This window comes from Monodelphis domestica, chromosome 3 (genome assembly GCF_027887165.1).
Source record: "Monodelphis domestica isolate mMonDom1 chromosome 3, mMonDom1.pri, whole genome shotgun sequence".
In the NCBI taxonomy this organism is placed as follows: domain Eukaryota; kingdom Metazoa; phylum Chordata; class Mammalia; order Didelphimorphia; family Didelphidae; genus Monodelphis; species Monodelphis domestica.
This window is the reverse complement of record NC_077229.1, coordinates 100,549,347-100,569,963: the sequence shown is the minus strand read 5'-3', so window position 1 is coordinate 100,569,963 and position 20,617 is coordinate 100,549,347. Positions and strand designations below refer to the sequence as shown.

Here is a 20,617-nt window from a genome sequence, read left to right as displayed (position 1 = left end):
AAAGTTCCAATTTCTAAATCTATGTTTTGTGACTTAGAATTATATTGTAGAATACTGTAGTATATAATGTAATTCAGTATTTCCTTTGCGTCCAGCTCCTCAACCTCATTTGGGGGTTTCTTAGCAAAGATACTGAATTGGTTTGCCATTTCCTACTCCAGCTCATTTTTTTTTTTACAAATGAGGAAACAGAAACAGAGTTAAGTCACTTGCTCAGGGTCACACAGACAGTTAAGTGCCTAAGGATGGATTTAATTATTAATAATAGGTAACATTTATATAGCTCTTTTACAATTGCCTCATTTTATCCTCATAACAACCATTGGAGATAGGTGCTATTATTATTATTCCCAGTTTACATATTAGAAAACTGAGACTGAGGAAGGTTAAACCAAGTTGAATAAGTATCTGAGGCAGATCTTCCTGACTCCAAGTCCAAGGTTCTTTCTACTGCACTACCTGTCTAATTAGTGAGGGGCATGAATGAGGTTCGGATGTCCAAATGGCCTAAAGGATACCGTCCCTTCCTGTAGGGGGCTGGAGATGTGGTGCTGGACCTCCGCAGAATGCAGGAAAGAGACTTGAATCACCAGTATCCTAGCTAGCTGAAAGCAAGGAAGTGATCGCAGTTAGGTGCAGAGAGGAGAGTGCAGTACAGAGCTCTTGGGGACAGAAGCAGAAATGTGTTATGACCAGCTCCTCCTAGCTCAAAAGAGCTTATTGTCTCCATTTTCAATGGGAGCGTTTACACCTCAGAAATCGTCGAACTACAAACCAAAGCTCGATTAATCGTTTTTTTTTATTGTCTAGACAGAAGAAAATGATGGGGGAAATGGGATAATACAGATCAAACTTTTCAAAGTGTGTCTTGTGAACTTATAAAAAAAAAATTCTTGTTAAACATTTATAAAGGCACCCCTACAAAGGAGTAGCATGAAGGGCAAGAGGCTACAGCCTCTGGGACAGAGGAGTTGTCGACTGGGTCCGGTCCAGATCGAGGCGGGGACGAATCACTGCTGAAGACAATTCTCTCCTCTCCGACTGGCTTCTAAAGGAGGGGCAAGAACAGTAGGATATACTACAAAGATCTCCAGTCCTCCTATAAGCGTAGAGCGGCCCCAGTGTGCCGAGAACGGAACTTCCGGTCTCCTCTGGTTCCACCCCGGCCCCTGAAGCCGAGAGGCGGAGTTTTAGGGTGGCCGAACAGGCGTGGCCCCGACGACCCGGAGTCTGACCCGCCCATTTTACACATGGGGAATACTGAGTCCAAGCTAGACTCAGGCACTGGTCCCACGTCACCCCGCGGGCTCTGGGTGGTGTGTGCGTTGGGTCCTCAAACCTGACCTTCGGGCTCCGTGCGTCAGGAACGTCCCAGGCGCAGCGAGAGAAGGAGCAACCGAGGCATCGAGCGCGCGCGCTGGGCCATGGCGGCCTTCGGGGCTCGGGTGGAGCCGCCTCCCCTTCCTCAGCCTCTGCAGTCTCTGCCACCACCTCCTCCCCAGCCCCTGCAGCCGTCTCTCCTGCCTGTGCAGCCGCAGCCGTGGGCGGCGTCGGGCCCCCGCTTCCGCTGGTACCGCTACCAGGAGGCGGCCGGGCCGCGGCAGGCACTGAGGAGGCTCCGGGAGCTGTGCCGCCAGTGGCTGCGGCCCGAGCGGCACAGCAAGGAGCAGATCCTGGAGCTGCTGGTGCTGGAGCAGTTCCTCACCATTCTGCCGGCTGACGTGCAGGCCTGGGTGCGGGGCCGCAGCCCGCGCTCCGGAGATGAGGCGGCCGCAGGCGTAGAGCTGCTGCTGCGGCTGCGGCTGCAGCAGGAGCAGGGGGCCGAGCCGCAGGTCAGCGCCCCGACGGGACGGGCTGAGGGAAGGGGGAGGGGGGAGCGGGGAGGGAGGTGACAATGTCTGCAGGTCCCCACCCCCAATGGGGAACCCCCTTCTTGTCGCCACCGTGACGGCCTCCTTGTTGGGGCTCCTTACAGTAATTCCAAGAGTCAGCACTAATATATTTTATTATACACTTGGCATATGTCCTATCTTACATAACATTATATGTCATATCTTAAACATTGTTACATCTATCATCATATGGAATGACATCATTATATTATTCTATTCTGTTCCATCATATGACATATATAGCAGACCTTATACTATGAGGAAGCTTGGGTAGTGGATAAGAGTGATGGACTGAAGTTCAAATCCAGCCTACAGACACTAGCTAGGTGTCCCTGGGCATGTCACTTAACTTCCATCTGCCTCATTTTCTTCAGATGTTAGAAAAGAACTTTTCAGGATTATTGAAAGAATAAAAGGAGGTTAAAATATGTCAAGTGCCTTGTACATACATTTCACAGGTGCTGCAACTGAGGCAGGCAGAGATGAAGGGACTTGTATGGGATTACCCAGTTAATAAGTGTCTGAGGCTGGATTTGAACTGTGCTCTTCTCATTCCCCCTGACCACCTCGATGCCACCCTTTTTGACCATGGATAGAGACCTGGCCAATTCTGTCCCATCTCCTACTGTGTGGCCTTGGGCAAGTTAGTTAAAATGCTTCCTGGGGAGCTGTAGAGGCTACAAATTGTAAAGAAGGTGTCAGTCTGCATTGGTAGAGCTTCCCCACTTTGATGAAATCTCAGGAAAACAAACAATTCAGTACCACAAGTACTTTAGAGAAGTATAAACCAGACTAAGAGATCTGTGTGAAAAACTCATTCCTAACTGGGGAGGATCCCAGGACACTTCATTGAGAAACTTGAAGGTCAGGTTGAATTTGGAAGGGAGGGAGCATTCCAAGTAGGACTGGCCTGCCTGAGAAAAAGTACGGAATGGAGAATCAATCAAAAAGCATTTGTTAAAGGCCTACCATGTGCAAAGAAACAAAATTTTACAATCCCTACCCAGGAGTCTGTGAAAGGGAAAAGAGGTAAATGAGGTCTGACCATGTTTGTAGGGCTCAGGAGTTAGGAGAGAGGAAGAGACTGAAGATTAGAGGAAGGGGAGAATAATTGTGTTTACTGGGAGAGAATAGAATCAAGGAGACACAAGTCAAGGGGTTGGTCTTGGCAAAAGAAGAGTGGATGTGTTTTCGAGGCCAGAGAATAGTCTTGTTTGCCAGGAATAAAGGGTTCATGGAACAGTGGGTGATGTTGGAAAGAGCACTGGGCGTACAGTGGAGGTAACTGAATGCTTGTTCTGCTGCTCACTAATTGTGTGATTTTGAGTGAGTCTTCAACTAGATGACTTCTTAGGTCTCTTCCAGTGTTGATCATCTATGACCATGACCAACTTTGAGAAGCTAAGAATTGGTGTGGGCCATATTGTAGAGATTTTTAAATGCTAATAAGTTTTGAAGGGTCCTGTATGTGGACTCTGGTTTTAACAGTAGGTTCTCACTATGTGGGTCTACCCATTTGTCTCCACATGAGAACAGGTGCTTTTTCAATCAGAACAAATCATTACTGAAATTAGAGCCTTGCATTTGGTTCAGCAGATGTTTTCCCATTCCTAAGATAGATCTCTTTGGCCTGTGGACAGGTGCACAGGCTTTTAATTTGAGCTGAAATTTTCTTGGGTGGGGGTGCGTAAACTGGCTGCCTCCCTTCCCCTCCCCTCCCCCCCAAGCTATAGTCTACAAGCCTTTCAGGATTCAAGCCTTAAAATGAATTCAAACTGTGTGTAGCTCTTCCTAAACCTTCTGGCTGTTGCTAGAAGCATATGAAATAGTGAGTGACCCTGTAAAATTATCACAGAAGGACAACTAGACAACTGTCCTAGACAAAGCAAACTTATTTCTGAGTGTTTTGCCCCAGTGTGCTGCTCAGTCTGTACCCAGAAAGGTGAGAGGCTTTGAAGACCTATGAATGATTTCTTTACACTGAAATATGACCAGTTTCCCCTTGAAAAGTGACACTTTTCCTGTACTGAGGCTCTCTTAAGAGATTCTAAATTCCACTGTGGAATTTCTAGGAATTTGAAAATGATGTGGATTTAAGGTTTCTCAGTAGAGGCCAGTCTTTATAGATTCTAAGACCATCTCATCTAACTCAAAAATCCTTTCTGCATCATCTCCAACAAGTGGTCCATCTCTCTTTCCAAAATTTCCCCTCCCCTTCAGTCTTATCCTGGCTCAGCATCCTACAGAATCTCATTGTGACCTTTGTGGTCACACAATCCAGGAATCCCTTCTGCAATATCTCTAACAAATACTTATCCTGCCCTTCTTAGAATGAAGGGAGCCTGCTTCCTTCTGAAGTTTTACTTCCTAAATTTGATCTCTTTGATGTTTTCTTGTTCACTTTTTGAGTGTGGGTTACAGTTTCCATAGTGTGCATGTCTTCTTCTTAAAGTACATCTTGTATACAACTTAAAAATCTGTTTTGGAATTTTCCTGGAGGACCTATAATCTGCAAACTAAACCAAGAAGACACTGAATTACTAAGGGAAAAATCCAAAAGGCAATCCAAATATCTCTTTAAGGAATTTGAGAACTGGGGACAGCTTTTGCCTTTGGAAATAACATGTACATACTTCTGGAATGGTATTTGACAACAGAGAAGATACAAGAAATTTTTGACACTGCCATTAAACATGGCAGGGCCAGAGGATTTAAGAAGTTCTATCTAGACTCTGTGACTTGAGTCCCTTTACTGCCACAGGTAGAAGTGGAAACTACTAGGGGATTTGGAAGGGACCATCATCAAATAGATTGAGAACAATCCATCCAGACCTTAAACTCAGTAGATGTTAGTAGTAATGTACTTCAGAGAATGTACTTCAGACATTTTTTAATAAAATTTCAGCCTTATAACTATCATTTTCATTGTTTTAGTTACATAGATATTTTACATTTTTCCAGTATCTTACCATTATAATCAAGATTGCCATGCAGATATACAAGTAGGTACTTGAAAATTTTAAAGTTCTTTTTCATCAGCATTCTCAGGGCCAAGTGAAAATGTTGGAGCCTAAAATTTGCTGGCCTTGAAACTGTCATACTAATTCACACAACTCTACTTGTTCTTAGGTACATCAAAGTTAGTGTTTTCCCTTTGAATAATCCTCTGCTAGAGGTACTCGGAGGCTTTACATTCTTTGGAGGTCATCTGTATACTTATTTCAAACAAGGCTTGTAACACCAGCAAGACAAGAACATTTTTTTTAATGTCATCACAAGGTCTGCCAAATCACTGGACCCAGAAATATTTGTAATCTATGCCAAGAAAATGAGAAAAAGGCTGGTAAAGATTGCTCAGAGTAGATAGGAAAGAAATTCATTCAACTACTCCTGGAGTGGATTTTTCAAATCAAATTAAATACAACAATCACCTATTATAGGATGTGTTTGAACATATTTGCATGTGTGTTTGAATATGTGTATATATACATATGTGTATATGTTACATACACACAGAGTACCATGGCCCAAGGACAACGTTACCCACATATACATATAAGTATGTATTGTATGTGTATACACTTGTGTGTATGTGTGTGTACACAGACATTGGAGTAATTTCCTAGTTAGATCCTGGAGATCTTGGCTCTGATGGACAGAAGGGAATTTCAGCTGCCAGGAATTAATAAGGGCCATCTGGAAAGCTCAATGGCTAGAGCACCAGGCCTGGAGATGGAAGGTCCTGGGTTCAAATTTGTCCTCAAACACTTCCTAACTGTGTGACTCTGGGCAACTCACTTAACCCTAATTGCCTAGCCCTTATTGCTCTCTACTTTTCTCTATTAGAGTTGATACTTAGCATTGCAAGGCACCAGGTCTGAATACTTAGTATGGACACTAAGACAGAACAGAAGTTAAAAAAAAAAAGAAAAGAAAAAGAAATAATGATAAGATATGGGGGCAGCCAGATGGTACAATGGATAGAGTGCCAGGTCTGGTGCCAGGATGAGTCATCTAACTGAGTCTGAAGCTGGCTTCAGACACTGTACAACCCTGGCCAAGTCATTTAACCCCATTTGCCTTCATCTCCTGTAAAATGGGCTGGAGAAGGAAATGAAAAACCACTTCAGTATCTTTGCCAAGAAAGCCCCAAATGGGAGTCACAAAGAGTCAGACATGACTGAAAACAATGGAACAACAACAGCAAAGAATTACAGGGTTAATATTCTAAAACAGAAGTTTGATGGCCTTTTGTTAACTTTAGAATTCATAAGTTGGCACTCCTGGATTCACTCTTTTTTTTTTTCCCCAAACGGTCTAGGCCTATATGAAATATTTTAAGCTACCAACACTCACCTACTGCATGTTGTTAAATTTTCTATTTAAACAGAAATATGTAATGTTATAGATTATATGTATGACCATTCAGATATACATTACAGAGGTGCAAACCATAATGCTTAGAGACTATTAAATAAAACTCTTTGTGATTGAATCCCTTCTAACCTTTGCACAGTACAATTGGTTCCACAGCCCAGGAAGGTTACCTTGGTCAATGTCAGCATATTAAATCTGGCTCCTTATTTCACTTCTTTGGAGATCAAGAGCCAAGTCTTGTTTTAGCTGTCTCTCAGGCCTGGAATGCACTCCTTTTTCCTTTTCTTTTCTCAAAATAGCTCATTTGGGAGCTCTGCTCCAGTGCCACCCCCACATGAAGTCTTTATTGATCTTTCTTCCCACTTGCCCCACCCCATCACCTTGTAGATATTTTGTCTACCTCTAGATACTTATGTGTAGATAATATCCCCTGATAAATCCTCAAGGGCAAGGACTTTTCCCCTTTTATCATTGTGTTCCTACTGTCCAATATACTATCTAGCACATGTTAGAGTCTAATCAGTACTTGTGAATTTCTTAGTAATTTCAAGATGAGTAAAGAGATCCACATATACTACAGCTCTTCTTTAATAGCAGAGCTGGAAATGTAGGATTTATCCTTTGAAGCATGTGCCTCTTATCTCCCCAGTGAGTTTATAAGTTCCTTAAGAGCAAAGATTGTCTTCAATGTCCTCTGGCATCTTGTACAGGGTTACACACTGAGGAAGTACTCAGGGAAGACAGGAAATCATTGAAACCTTGTTCTGTAGAGACATTAGAGAGCATTTAGTCCAGCTCCCTCCTTTTACAGGTAAGAGAAACTGAGACCCAAAGAAGGTAGGGTACTTGTCCAAGGTTACACAGTTTGATTCATTTTGTGCATTTGCTCAGTGCAGAACACCATTCTAGATTTTTGGAGTAAAAAGTCTGAAGAGGTTGTGAGATACACAGTTTAGATAAGCTCATAGTCTAGTAGAGAGATAAGCTATAAACAGATGGTTCTAATATGCAAAAATTCATGATGAATTTCAGAATTACAAAGCACAGTGTGATATTACATCTTGGTTGTTACCAGTAGATTACAAAAAAAAAAAATCTCTGGACAAAATGGCATTTGAGTTGAGTTGTAAAGGTTCATGGATTCTGAGCTGGAAAGGCCCTCCTATGTCATCATTTTCAGGTAAGGAAACCAACCCAAGAGGGGTTGGATGGATTCCCCAATACAGTAGAGTTAATTGTCAGCTAAGAAGGGGTTGAGCCAGTATTTAAACCTACATTGTTGGACTCCAAATTCAGACTTTCTACTGTACCACAGGTATGTATCTCAGGAAAGCAATGGGATGAAGAAGTGGGAAGGAGATCTTCCAAGGCATGAGGACCAGGGTAAAAAGGCATAGGAGCAAGAGTACCGAAAATTTTTGGTGGGGGGAGTAGTATACAATATATTTCCATTCCCGAGATTTGTCCTCAGCACAGAATGGAGCCTAGAAGCAAGCTTCTAGCTCCCTAAGCCTCTCTCTTGCCTCTTATTACTTTAGAAAGAAAACTGGATTTGAAATAAATAAAACTGAGCTTGAATCCTTGAATGTCTCTAACCTTCAGCAAGCTGACTTTTCCTCTCCAAAACTCTACTTCTTCATAAAATGAAGGGGTCAAGAGTATCTCTAGTACCTTCCAACTCTGAGGTTCTGTGATGAATTTTTTTATGTTGTTTCCAACAAACCAGAAGTTGTTTTCTCTTATGAGCTCAGGGACTCCTTGCCCTGAGAAGAGGTAAAAATATGAATGCTGATAGAAAGGTTGGGACAAATTCCTATAGATAAGTTCTCATGGATCAATTTACCCTTTCTTATAAAACAAATGCAGTATAGCCAAGTTTCAGATTCATCTCTGCCAACAAAAGCTCTTTCAAAGGAGGAATGATACAAGGCATGTTTTAATTAAGGCCAGGCAGATTTTATAGGAATGTAGTTTTTCCTCAAAATTTTGTAGAGCAATGTAAAAATGGAGATTTGAACCCTGGACTTCAATCCCCAGAAGTCCTTGGCCACTTCCCAGAATGCTTTGTAACCTCACCTGATTTCTCACCTGGGCTGGGATCACAAATTATTATTTAAAGGAACTCTCCACCTACTGGGTCCACTTCCTACTTCAGCTTCTGAGCACATGCAGCGCTCTCTACCTAGCAGGCAAGATGTGAGTGGTTGAAGTCCTTGGGTTCAAATCTCCATTTTTATGGTAAATTGTAAGAAAGTTTAAAATGCCATTTATATTAATGCCATAGTTGTTCACTTAAATCTCCTGTGTTTGGAATCTCTTCTAATTGTTGTACTCTCTTGAGTACAATGAACTTATTCTATGCCATTTCCATGGGGCAGTGGATAGAGCAGTAGATTTAGAGTCAGGAAGATTTTGAATTCAAATTCTACCTCAGACACTAGCTATAATTTTCTGGACAAGTCACATAACCTGGACCTTGCTTTCCTTCTCTATAAAATCAGAAAATTGAACTCAGTGTCTGAAGTCCCTTCTAATTCTGAATCAATGATCTGTACCTATCCCATGTACCTTATCTGTTAATAGCTCAGATCCTTTGTAGTAGATATAGAAACTTGGTGAATTATAGTTGGGGGAGGGGGGAATATTTTAGAGCAGTTATACCAGGAAGTAAGCCAAGGAAGAGACTGAATCTTGAGCCCCTCCTCTACATCACGTACTGTTTCTTTTCCCAACTGTCTGGATAAAGATTTTCTCACAGGTGGTAAGCTGAAGATTTTCCCACTGATAACCAAATTTCACTAGTCCTTTAATATAAAGATCTTTTATTCTTTGGGGAGAGGGGGTAAGAAGAGGTTGGGGGAAAGAGGGAAATTAGGGTCTCCCTAATTTCTAAGTCATCTTGTTGATTGAAGATTTTGAGATAAAGTCAATTCAGAAAACAAAATTATCTTCCCCTAAGGGTAGATATTAACAACACTGCTGATGTCTCTTCTGGGCAAAACAAATCTTTCTTCAGCTCACTGAATAGGTAGAAGGCAATGGCCAGAGAGGAGAGGAAGGGGTCTGTCTTGCGCTTTCATGTAGAAACAGCCAAGAAGAATGAAGTCTCAGGCAGCTGGAGCCTCCTGTTTCCTTCAAGGTTCCATTGGAATAGTCTCCCCTCTTCCATTGATTTCTGTTCCAAAAGTTCTGAGCTCATTTGCTTTGCAAATCAATTTTTTCTTTGCCCAAATAATTTTCATTCACACCTTTCCATTGCCTGCAGTCCTACACTCCTGATTGTTTCACAAGCCCTGCTGGACCTCCTCAGAAGCCTTCATGCTTCACTAGTGTTTGTTGTCTTTTGTACATGCCTGTCCCTTTCTCTAGGGAGCAGATCTAGAGGCAAAAGCTCTAGACATAGTCTTGGCTCCAGGTTCCCTGGGAATTGGAAACTACCCTGAACCCAGGGGATGGTTTCTATCACTGCTAAGAGTGAGCTTCCCCTTTCCTCACAGATCCATTCTCATCTGCCATATTTCTAATTGCTCTCCAGGTTCCAAGTTTTGCCCAGCAAACAGAAGTGCTGTCAGAGGAGAAAGTGACAGAAATGACACTCTTGGGAGCAGTACCAGAGTCATCTTCTTTGCCTTCGACCAGTGATTCTTCAAGAACAAAGCCTGAATCTCTTCATCATGGAAACCTGGTGTCCCTCCAGGATCCCCAACAAGGTAGTCCTTCCTTCCCACAAATGGGACTTAAAGACATAAAAAATCTATGATTTCCTTAGTGCAAGGTTTCTAGCCATTGAATGCAAGTCATAGCCTCTCTGTGCTCCATGAGTTTCTGTAGCCAAAATATCATTTTTCAGCCAAACTAGGATTGAGTTTTGTTCAACTTGGCTAAGCAAGTCTTTTGACAAGAGATATACATTCCATCACTGGGCATAAAGCCTTCCTAACTTGGTAGAACTGGTATTCTGCTTCCATAGACTTTGAAAGCCCAGTCACCTCTATGCCACAGTAATAGGACTTCAATGGAGATTAGATATAGCATGCCACAGTGGTATTGCAGACATCTATTAAGCCCTTCACTTTCAAAAAGCTTTCATAGGAATAACTTGGTCTCTGTCTCACCACAACCCCATGAGAGAGGTAGTAAAGTAATGATATCTTCACTTAATAGAGAATTAAACTAAAACCTAGAGACAGAAAAGGGATTAGCCCACGGTCATGTCTAAGTTAGGACTTTTTCTCATAGTCCAGTGATCTTTCCTTTAAACCATTCAGTGTGAGAGGAGGTGCCAAGATATAAACAATAAGTTGGCTAGTGGAGAAATAGAATTACCCTAGCCCTTCCTCATGGCTGCACCCCCAGTATTCCTTTCGGCCTCTTCATCCCTCTCCATTCTTCAACTCATTTTCCTCTTTTTTGACAAAAAAATAATGCTGCCATATTCTAAGAATGCCAAGGATAGATAAGGCACAAATCCTATTGATAACTCTGACAAGTATACATTGACTGGGATACAGAGAAGAGGGGCATAAATTCAAAGAAGTGGTACAGAATTATGTTATGAGAAATAAAGGGAAAGATCACTTACACCTATCATGGGGATAAAGGAGAGAGGGATAGCCAGGGAAGTCTTCATAGAGTGGATGACTTTTGAGTTGGCCTTGGAAGGAATAGGATATACTTCAATAAATGGGAGTTGGGGAGTATCTTTTCCAAGGTTGGAGATTAATGCAAGCAAAGTCAAGGAGATTAAGGAGAGGACAAACTGGAGACCAGCCTGAGATTAGCCCAGTTTGTTTGGAATATAAAGTACTTGAAAGTGTGATAGTGAAATCACTTTTAAAGACTGGTGTATATTAATTTAAGGTCACCAAGGAATTCACTCATGAAATTCCTAAATGAAACACTCAGGTCAGAATGGAGTTTTATGGTGGTTTAATTACAACTGGAGTAAGAAAGAAGGAGAGGGAGAAAAGGAAAGAGGTTAGCTCAACCTTCTGCAGAGCCAGAGGGAGTTTAGGCCTGGAAGGCCAAGGTAGAGAAGGGAATCAGTCCTTCACTCACGTGACCGATCTGAAGGAAAGCTGCCTGTGGGCCTCCTCCCTGCTGGAGCTCCTAGAACGCACTGGCGCCTAACCCTGTCCCCAGGAAATGAACGGACTCCAGAGGCTGTTCTCTACCTCACTTCCTGCACCTCACATGTACCAATGGTGGCTCAAGCTTGGCTCAGGACAGCCTAGGTGGGCAGTTAGTTATTTCTGATTTGCCATTGACTAGCACATGCCTGTGTAGTATGGGTTTGCACAATTTTGGGTGCTAGACCAAGCAAGATGGAGATTTAAAAATCACAAAAGGGAGTAGTAGAAGATAAGATTGGACTGGTTTAGTGGAGCCACTTTGTATTGGGCTTAGAATGCCAGGGTCTGGAGCTTGTTTTGATTTGTTTTTAAATAACTCTTATCTTCTGTTTAAAATCAGTACTGAATATTAGTTTCAAGGAAGCAGAATGGTAAGTGAGGGCTAGGCAGTTGGAGTTAAGTGACTTGCCCAGGGTCACACAGCTAGAAGTGTCTGAGGTCAGATTTGAACCCAGGACCTCCTGTCTCCAGGCCTATCTACTGAGCAATCTAGCTGCCTCTCCTGAAGGTTTTTTAGTAGAGAATGGACTTGGTCTTACTTTTAGATTACTGGTACATCATCGTGGAGGTCAGAGTCTAGAAGGTACACCTGGAAGTAGTTACCGTAGGTGCTAGTAAGAAGAAGCAAAGACTTGAACTGTTGGGAACAGGGGATATAAGGGTTAGATTGGAGGGTTGTTACAGGATTTGATGATGAGAAGTGTTAAGGGCCCAAATTAAGGTGGTTGCTGTGAGCAAAGGGAAGAGAATTAATTTAAGTATTTGTATGGAGGTAGCCTAAACCAGATTTAGTAAATAGGCATTTAGTAATTGCTTGGATCTAGAAGTTCCTGTAAGAAAGAAGAGTCAAATGATTTCTGGTGCTTATGAGCCTAGGATGCTGGAGGAATATTGGTACAATTAAAAGAAATAGAGTTTAGGGGAAGGGTCAGGTTTTTGAGGTAAAATAATAAGTTTGGATTGGAGCATGTTGTATTTGAGTTGCTGGCAGAATATAATGGCAGAAATATTCATCAGGTGATTGGAAGTGCAACACTGGAATTTGGAGCAGATGTTTGAGTGACATCTTCTGAATAGAGGGAATAATTGAAACTATGATTGAATAGGAGATCCTAGAGAACCACCCACATTTAGGGGTGTGAGATTTAAAATGGTTGAGGTCTTAAACTGTAGTGAGTTAAAATGGTGGAAGATATAAGTTGTGATAGATATAAGAGAGGGTGAGTAAATTTGACCTCAGAAAATATGTTTCACTACAGTGTCTTGGTTTTTAAATCAAATATAAGGTGGTTGCCAGGGAAATATTCCCAATTATTCAAATACCCAAGTCAACTGGGTTTTATAGAGATTTTAATTAATACAAATGTGGAATTAAAGAAAAGAGAGGAAGAGAGAAAAAGGAAATAAGTATGAAGGGCCTTAAGTCAACATGGCCTAGACCTGAGTCTTAAGAGAGAGAGATCAGTCAGTCAGTCTTTTAACACTCACCACAAGGTCTGCCTAAAAAGGGATTCTAGTGACACCAGGCCAGCTCCATCTCAGCTGACTTCACCAGAGAGCCTTCCAGCCAGAGACTGTTCCAAAGGACCTCTCTCCAGAGCCTCCAGAGGGACAGAGTCCCCTTAGAGGAGCTCCAGCGAGACCTCCTTAGAGATTGTCCTCCAAGAGCTTCCCTTCTCCAGAGCCTCTCTCAAGAGATTCTTCCCAAGTGGTCCTCATCAGAGATCCTCCAAAAGGAATTCTTCTCTCAAGAGATTCTGCTTTTTCATATATAGGGGTTTTTCTCCTGTGTCACCTCCCCTAAGTCCTTACATCTACCAATCACTGTAGATGTTTCCCAAAAGACAACCCATTTTGAATTCACAGCTGAGTAGATTAATCTCTTTAGTAAGTCAGAAAAAAAATGCTGCTGTGTCGACTAATTTCATTAAGAGAAAACCTCTGAGTAAGTTTTTACCTTTTAGGTCTAAGTAGTTTACAAGTTGCCCCACCTTTATAGGCACTTAGCATCCCATTGTATCAATTCCAAAAATAGGCATGGCTCAAAGAACTCCTTTCCTTTATAAGTATGGTTTTCAAGTACTTTCATTGTTTAGCAAGGAGTTTTCTCCCCTAAAGCAGTCCCAAGTAGGGATGGGGTAGAGATCCTCCCATAGCAAGGAGTTTTCACATTCAAGTAGAGTTCTCACTATCTGGTAGGGAATTATTTCAAGTAGGGAATTGGAAGATTCCTCAATGTGGAGTAAAATTTTTAACATTCATAAGTCTGTGAAATTTTAAGGTTTACAACCCCCCCTGATGATCATTGGGAGACTAGTCTCCCCATTGATCATTTAACATAATCAATTTGTAATCCTAAATGCACTTCTAACTAAAGATATACACAATATTCAATTTTCTAAGAGAAATTAGAATAGTGAGAGAGGAAATAGAAAAGAAAATAAAGCAAAACCAATGTTTTGCTAGGCGTATTGACAGAAAGCCAAATTAGGGGCAGTCCCTTTTGACATAAATGTGTACATTTACAATAAATGTTCAATCAAAGTTCAGTTCAATCAATCATATCCAAAGTTCATTTTTGATCTTCTTGATGAAGTGTAGGTTTTCCGGCATCTTTCTGCAACAGTTCATTCTCTGGATATAGAGAGGTAGCATCTTCTTTATCTAAAATTCTTCTCAAAAGGAATTTAAACTTTGCAATTTAAATAATAATATTTTTCTACATTCCCCCCCATTAAGAAGGTGATTAAAAAACCGGGATCACTTAGGGATGCATGGCTGAGGTATATGAATCAATTGGCAAGAGATATTAAAAAGATATCAGAAAAATCCAAAAGAAAAGAAAAAAAATTCTGGATGAAAATATAGACTATCAAAGTCTTATGTGTAAAAATTCCAAGTAAAAAGAAAAATAAATCTATAACAGGCCCTTGAATCAGGGCCCAATCAAAATGATCTAAGCAATGAAGCATTTATGCAGTCAATAGCCAGGACTACAGAAAGGTACCACACTATGGAAGGCAGAAAAGGGGACCAGATTATATGAGCCAAGGTTTCAGGGATACTCATCTGTGAGTATTTTCAGAGTGAGTGTGGATACAAGGAAAGCCTATGTCGAGCAATGATAAACATAGTAACCTTGAGTCTTCACACTTGGTTCAAGACCTTTGTATTGGCCTAGACGTGCATCAATCCATCCTGGATTGGCCTTTCTTTGGCCCTATGAAATGGCTCTTGTGTGTATATCTTGTCCTGGAATCAGACAGAATCATTAAGCAAAGTCCCATAGTTTATTTAAATAATTAGTGGCATCGTTTTTATAGTCACAAGCTTTTTAGGGCATGCATTAGCAAATGTATTTCAAACTTGTAGCACTGAAAAGTCAAAAAGTTAAAGAAAATCTTAATGCTGATGACATGTGCTTCAAATATAAAAAGGAGAGAAAAAATAATAAAAAAAACTGGAAAAGTATATTGCACATGCAAGAAAAATATAATAATAAAAGAGCTTTAAAAAATTCAAAAATGTAGCTTATAATCATTGACACTCTGTGTCAGCTAAGAAAATATAAAATACAAGTCTTTCTCACCAAAAATGAGATCCATTTCCTCATAATATCTGGCCATGATCACTGTGAGTAGAAGGCAAATGAATTGAACAAGGTTAACAATTTTTTCATTTTAAAAAATACAGTAGTACAAATATGTAGTTACCAAAATCCCCAAAATTCTCAATAGCCCAATTAATTACAATAGCAAACAAACACACTTTCATATTTCACATAAGTTCCTGTATGACATTTTTAAAACCTATGAATTGATGGACATTTGTCACAATTTTTACAAACGTAGCAATCTTTCAACCTTGGTATTTAAACATATATTTTTAAACAAAGTAAAACTCATCTTGGGTTAAGAACATAATCAAGAAATCTAGATATCATTCTGGTGCAAGTAAAGTAGAGAGCTGAAGAGTATAAATAAAGGGGTGCTCCTTTTTCTTGGAGGCTTTTTAGGGGTACAAATGCCCTGAGATTAACTGCCCAATTTCCATTCACATGTGGGAAGGTTGGGGTTTATAAAATACATTTCACTTCAGCTACTAGAATGGACCTTACCTCGTGGTAGGGGCAGGCAAAATAACCAGAGATTGTTAAAAAAAAAAAATCCAAAAATCATATTTAAAAAACCCTTAAAATCATTTGAGGTATTTAGCACATTAAATTTTTCCAAGGTTGTTATACAATTATAACCAGTCCTGAAGTCCATCTATGTGATAATTTAAAAAGTCAAAATAGAAAGGTTGTTTTTTTTTTCATATGGGCTTAATTACAATAATATTTGTTCAGCACAGTTATAGGGGAAAAACAACAGAATTTCAAAACTCAGTACATTCAAAATAAATTCAATCAACCTTCAGTGTAAGAGAATATTGAATCCAGTAATATATGTAAACCTCAAATTTCCTTAGACTTATAATTGTTGAAAATTTCACCATGGGGATATTTCATACTTGGAAAATTTCTTACTGATAGTCTATTGGAATGGGAACTCCATTGGCATGGGAGGTTCCTTCTCTTCCCTTCTTAAGATTACTTTAGGACAGAAACCCTTTGCTGAACAATGGAAAGGACTTTGACCTATGCTTAAGCATAGAACAGGAATTTCTTTGAGTCTTGATTGATTTAGAATTGATACAATGGAGATACTTGGAATAAATCTCCACCCTATTCAGTCCTAATAGGATTGAGTAAGGGCTGCAGCCTAGATCAAAATTTAATTATTCCAATCTCTACCATACTCAAGTTAACAGGATTTAGAAAGGGCTGTAGCAAAGGAGTATAGATTTAATCATTTGAAAATATGACCTTCAACAGACATGTGCAAAAGCCAGAAACCTCTGGGCGGTCCTGGGTTAAGCGAGAGCCTCCATTGACAGGGAAATTGATGAAGAGTGATTGGTAGATGTGAGGACTGAGGGGAGGCAACTTGGATGGTGTCCTTAAAGATAGGAGGGTCTGGAGACTGGGAGAGGGGGAGTTTTTTTTTTGGGTCGGGGTTGTTCCTGGGCTCTGAGGAAGCTTGCTCTGAAGGAAGCTGAAGGTGGGGGCCTCTTAGACTGTTTCTCCATTTTGGTCACGTGAGTAATAGGGACTGATCTCTTTTCTTTGCCCCAGCTATCTAAGGGCTTGGGCCTTTTGGCCCAGCCTAAACAGAAGGGGTATTTAAGCCCTATTCCCTTCTCTCCCCTTTCTCTCTCTCTATATATATCTCTAATTCCTTTCTTGCTGCTATTGTAATTAAACTCCAAAAAAGGCTGACGGCTGACTTGAGTTTTTCATTTAGGAATTACATAGCTGATTCCTTGGCGACCTTAAATTAATATATATCAGTCTTTTAAAGTGATTCCCTTGTAACATTGTGGCTGACCACACGGGAGTCTAAAGAATCCTCTCAATAAAACTTTTTCCTTGCCTTTTTACTATACTGTTTCACCACTTAGTTCTTTTTTTTTTAACAAAAAAACTTGGCTTAAAGACACAGCTGCTAGAACACGTGAGTATAAAAAACTTTTTCTCTTTTCTCCTTAAGTTAAATTGGAATCAGCAGTTTTTTCTTTTTCTTCCCTTTAATCTTAAGGGACAGCTGGGTAGCTCAGCGGATTGAGAGCCAGCCCTAGAGGCAGAAGGTCCTGGGTTCAAATCGGACCTCAGATACTTCCCAGCTGTGTGACTCTGATAGACAGAAAACAGCTGTTTTTAAATCTCAGCAACAGGACTCTAAAGTCCTGGCTGGAAGAACTGTTTCTAAATATCCTTTCCCTTAAGGAACAACTTCCTGGATTAGAAAAAAAAAAAAACCCTGTGGAAAGTTTGTTGCTTTGCCCTGCTCCCCACGTGTTTTGTGAAATTACAAAATATACATATAAAAATGAGTACTACATTCTTTGACAATTATATGGCAGCTGAAGAAGTAGGGGCATTGAGGAATGAAGGATACCTCCAAATTTTTATATTAATAGGTACTGTCATTTTTGTACTCCTCAATACTATATTTAGAGATGAAAAAATAAAAAATATTGAGGATAAAATAAAACAAAATGAGGATAAAATAAAACAAAATGAGGATAAAATAAAACAAAATGAGGATAAAATAGAAAATATTGAGGATAAAATAGAAAATGTTGAGGATAAAATAGAAAAAAATGAGGATAAAATAGAAAATATTGAGGATAAAATAGAAAAAATTGAGGATAAAATAGAAAAAATTGAGGATACAATAGAAAAAATTGAGGATAAAATAGGAAATATTGAGAATAAAATAGAAAAACTTGAGGATAAAATAGGAAATATTGAGAATAAAATAGGAAATATTGAGGATAAAATGGGAAATATGGAAGATAAAATAGGAAAAATTGAGGATAAAATGCAAGCCCAATTAGAAGATCTAAAAAGTTTCTTACAGGATCAATTGGCAAAAAACCACTCTACCAGAAACAGACCTGTTTCTGAACCTTTGAGGAAATTTCCTTCCCTGAAATAGAGATGGAAAACACCTTCCCTATAGCCCAGTTAACAGACTGCTTCTCTCGTGTAGTGCAAATCTTGTCTGAATTTAATCCCCAAAACCCTTCCCCTGCAATCCCAGCTTCTCATGTTCCTTCTCCTACAGAAAACCAAATTCCAATGCAAGGGAGATCTTGTCCTCCTAGAGAAACCTGTCCTTGTCAAACTGACCCACAGGTGCAAAATTCAACTAGAGGCCTGTTTCCTCTAAGAGAAGTACCTGAAATAGGACGAAATGGGGATGTGGTGACTTTAAGACATAGGATACCGTTTACTCCCCAAGAAATAAATGAATTTACACGAAATATCCCCACATATGAACAAGATCCTTTTCTAGTAACAAAAAAGATGGGAGACATATTTTTTCAATATAATCCGTCTTACAAGGATGTTGAGAGCTTACTACAGGCTTTTTTAAGTGAACGTGAAAAAAATAAAATAATTGCTCATGTCAACAAAACCCGGGGGCGTAATGCAGCACATTGGCCATCTCAGGATCCCGAATGGGACTATAATAATCCTGAGGACTATCTACAACTATACCGTTGTAGAGAGGCCATCCTCACGGCCATGAAGGAATGTGCGGACAGTACAGATAAGTGGATGGAACTGGAAAAAATTAAGCAAAAGGAAAACGAAACACCCTCCAGATTTATGGACAGAATTATCGAGTTTGGGGACAGATACTTAGATTGGGACTTAAATAAAGAGAGTAGTATAAGACAAGTTAGAAGAATATTTGTAAACAATTCTTGCAAAGTAATTAAAAATTATTTTAAAACACAATGCCCAAGATGGTCAGATATGGACCTTGAAGAATTGCGAAAAACAGCTATATATGTTTTTAAGGGAAACGAAGAAAAGGAGAAAGAGAATAATGATGACATGGAGGAAATGAAGAAAAAAATGAGATGTGTAATAGATAGGATAACTAAATTAGAAAGTGGGCATGATAATGAACCAACGACAATTGCCCCTCTCCAGAAATCCAATTATCAATCCATTACTTGCCACTTCTGTGAGAAGAAGGGCCACAAAATGATGGAATGTAGAACCTTTCTTAAGATGTTTGGAAGGAATACACAGTTTAATAATGGTTTTAGAAATAATAACTATAGAAATTATGATAATGGTTATAGAAACCAGAATTCTAGAAATTATAATAATGACTATGGAAATTACTATAATGAATATAGAAATAAGAACTTTAGAAACCAGAATTATAGAAATAGGAATTGGGAATTTAATGACAATGCTCAAATTGAAGAAAATTTTAATGATAATACTCAACAATATATGAGAAATGGCGCTCGTCCAAAAATTACTCGAGGTACTAATGACCCTCAGAGAGGTGCCCTTCAGGGAATATCCCAAACACAATGATGGTGCCCGGGGGGGGCTGGGGCACAGGAATCAGAGGATACAACCTTTGATTTCCCAGACCCTGATGTCCTACTACCCGTTGTCCCTATCCACTGCCCTCCCCATACTAATGAACCCCATGTTACCTTAAAAGTGGGTAACACTTATTATGATTGTCTATTAGACACCGGAGCTTCCTGGTCTGTATTAAAGAGAACACCTGATTTACAATGTTATTCTATTGGCTCAGAGAATGTAATGGGAGTATCAGGAATAACCCAAAGAGTTAAAAGACTTCCTCCTAGAATGGTGTCTGTAGGACCCCTAGAGGTACAACACTCCTTCCTTTTGATGCCTGACTCCCCTTTAAATTTGCTGGGGAGGGACCTTCTATGCAAACTCAGAGCCACAATAACCTGCTCCCCAGATGGCTCATTATCATTAGAAGTACCAGAGGAATCTTTAAATTTACTCCCTGTACTTCTCTCGGAAAACCAGGAGGCAAAAGAACCTTCCATTTTTGAAATACCTAAAGATATACCGGAGTCCCTTTGGGCCACATCTTCTTCTGATGTAGGCTTACTTAAATCTGCTGTTCCTGTGCAGATAAAAACTAAATCTAGCCCACCTCCTTCTATCCCTCAGTATCCCCTCTCAAAGGAGGCAATTGAGGGTATTACACCAGTTATTAACTCATTAATAGAACAGGGAATAATAATCCCTTGCAAATCTGAATACAACACGCCCATCCTGCCAATTAAAAAACCAAAAAAAGGACCCGATGGCAAACACATCTATAGATTCGTACAGGATCTAAGGGCAGTGAATAATCACGTTATAAAGAGACACTCTGTAGTTTCTAACATACATACTATTATTTCATCTATTCCTAGCACGGCTACATACTTTACAGTAGTAGACTTGTGTTCAGCTTTCTTTTCCATACCAATACATGAAAACTCCAGGCATATTTTTGCTTTCACCTGGAAGGGCTCACAATATACCTGGTGTCGGCTGCCACAGGGTTATGTCGAAAGTCCGAGCTTATTTGAGCAAATTTTGAGCCAAGACACAGACAATATAACATTTAAAAATAGCAAATTAATCAAATATGTAGATGATCTACTCTTGGCTTCAACAGATGCAGAAACATGTCAAGAAGATAGCAAACACCTTCTTTTGGAATTGCACAAAAGAGGACATAAAATCTCTAAGGATAAAGTTCAATGGTGTCTCCAAAAAGTAGAATATTTGGGATTCATCTTGACTGCGGGTGCTCGTTATATTTC

The 20,617-nt window shown here is 40.0% G+C and overlaps 1 protein-coding gene across 1 annotated transcript in view; it reads left to right on the top strand.

The window, feature by feature from the left end:
• The first annotated feature begins 785 nt into the window (after window positions 1-785).
• The window catches only part of LOC100016030 (zinc finger protein 135-like), a 72,879-nt gene continuing 53,047 nt past the window's right edge, over window positions 786-20,617 (top strand). Inside the window, exons 1-2 of the mRNA XM_056821010.1 lie at window positions 786-1,832; window positions 9,805-9,979. Coding sequence (XP_056676988.1) covers window positions 1,425-1,832; window positions 9,805-9,979 — 583 coding nt within the window. The 5' untranslated portion in view covers window positions 786-1,424. The remainder of the gene's footprint in view (window positions 1,833-9,804; window positions 9,980-20,617) is intronic.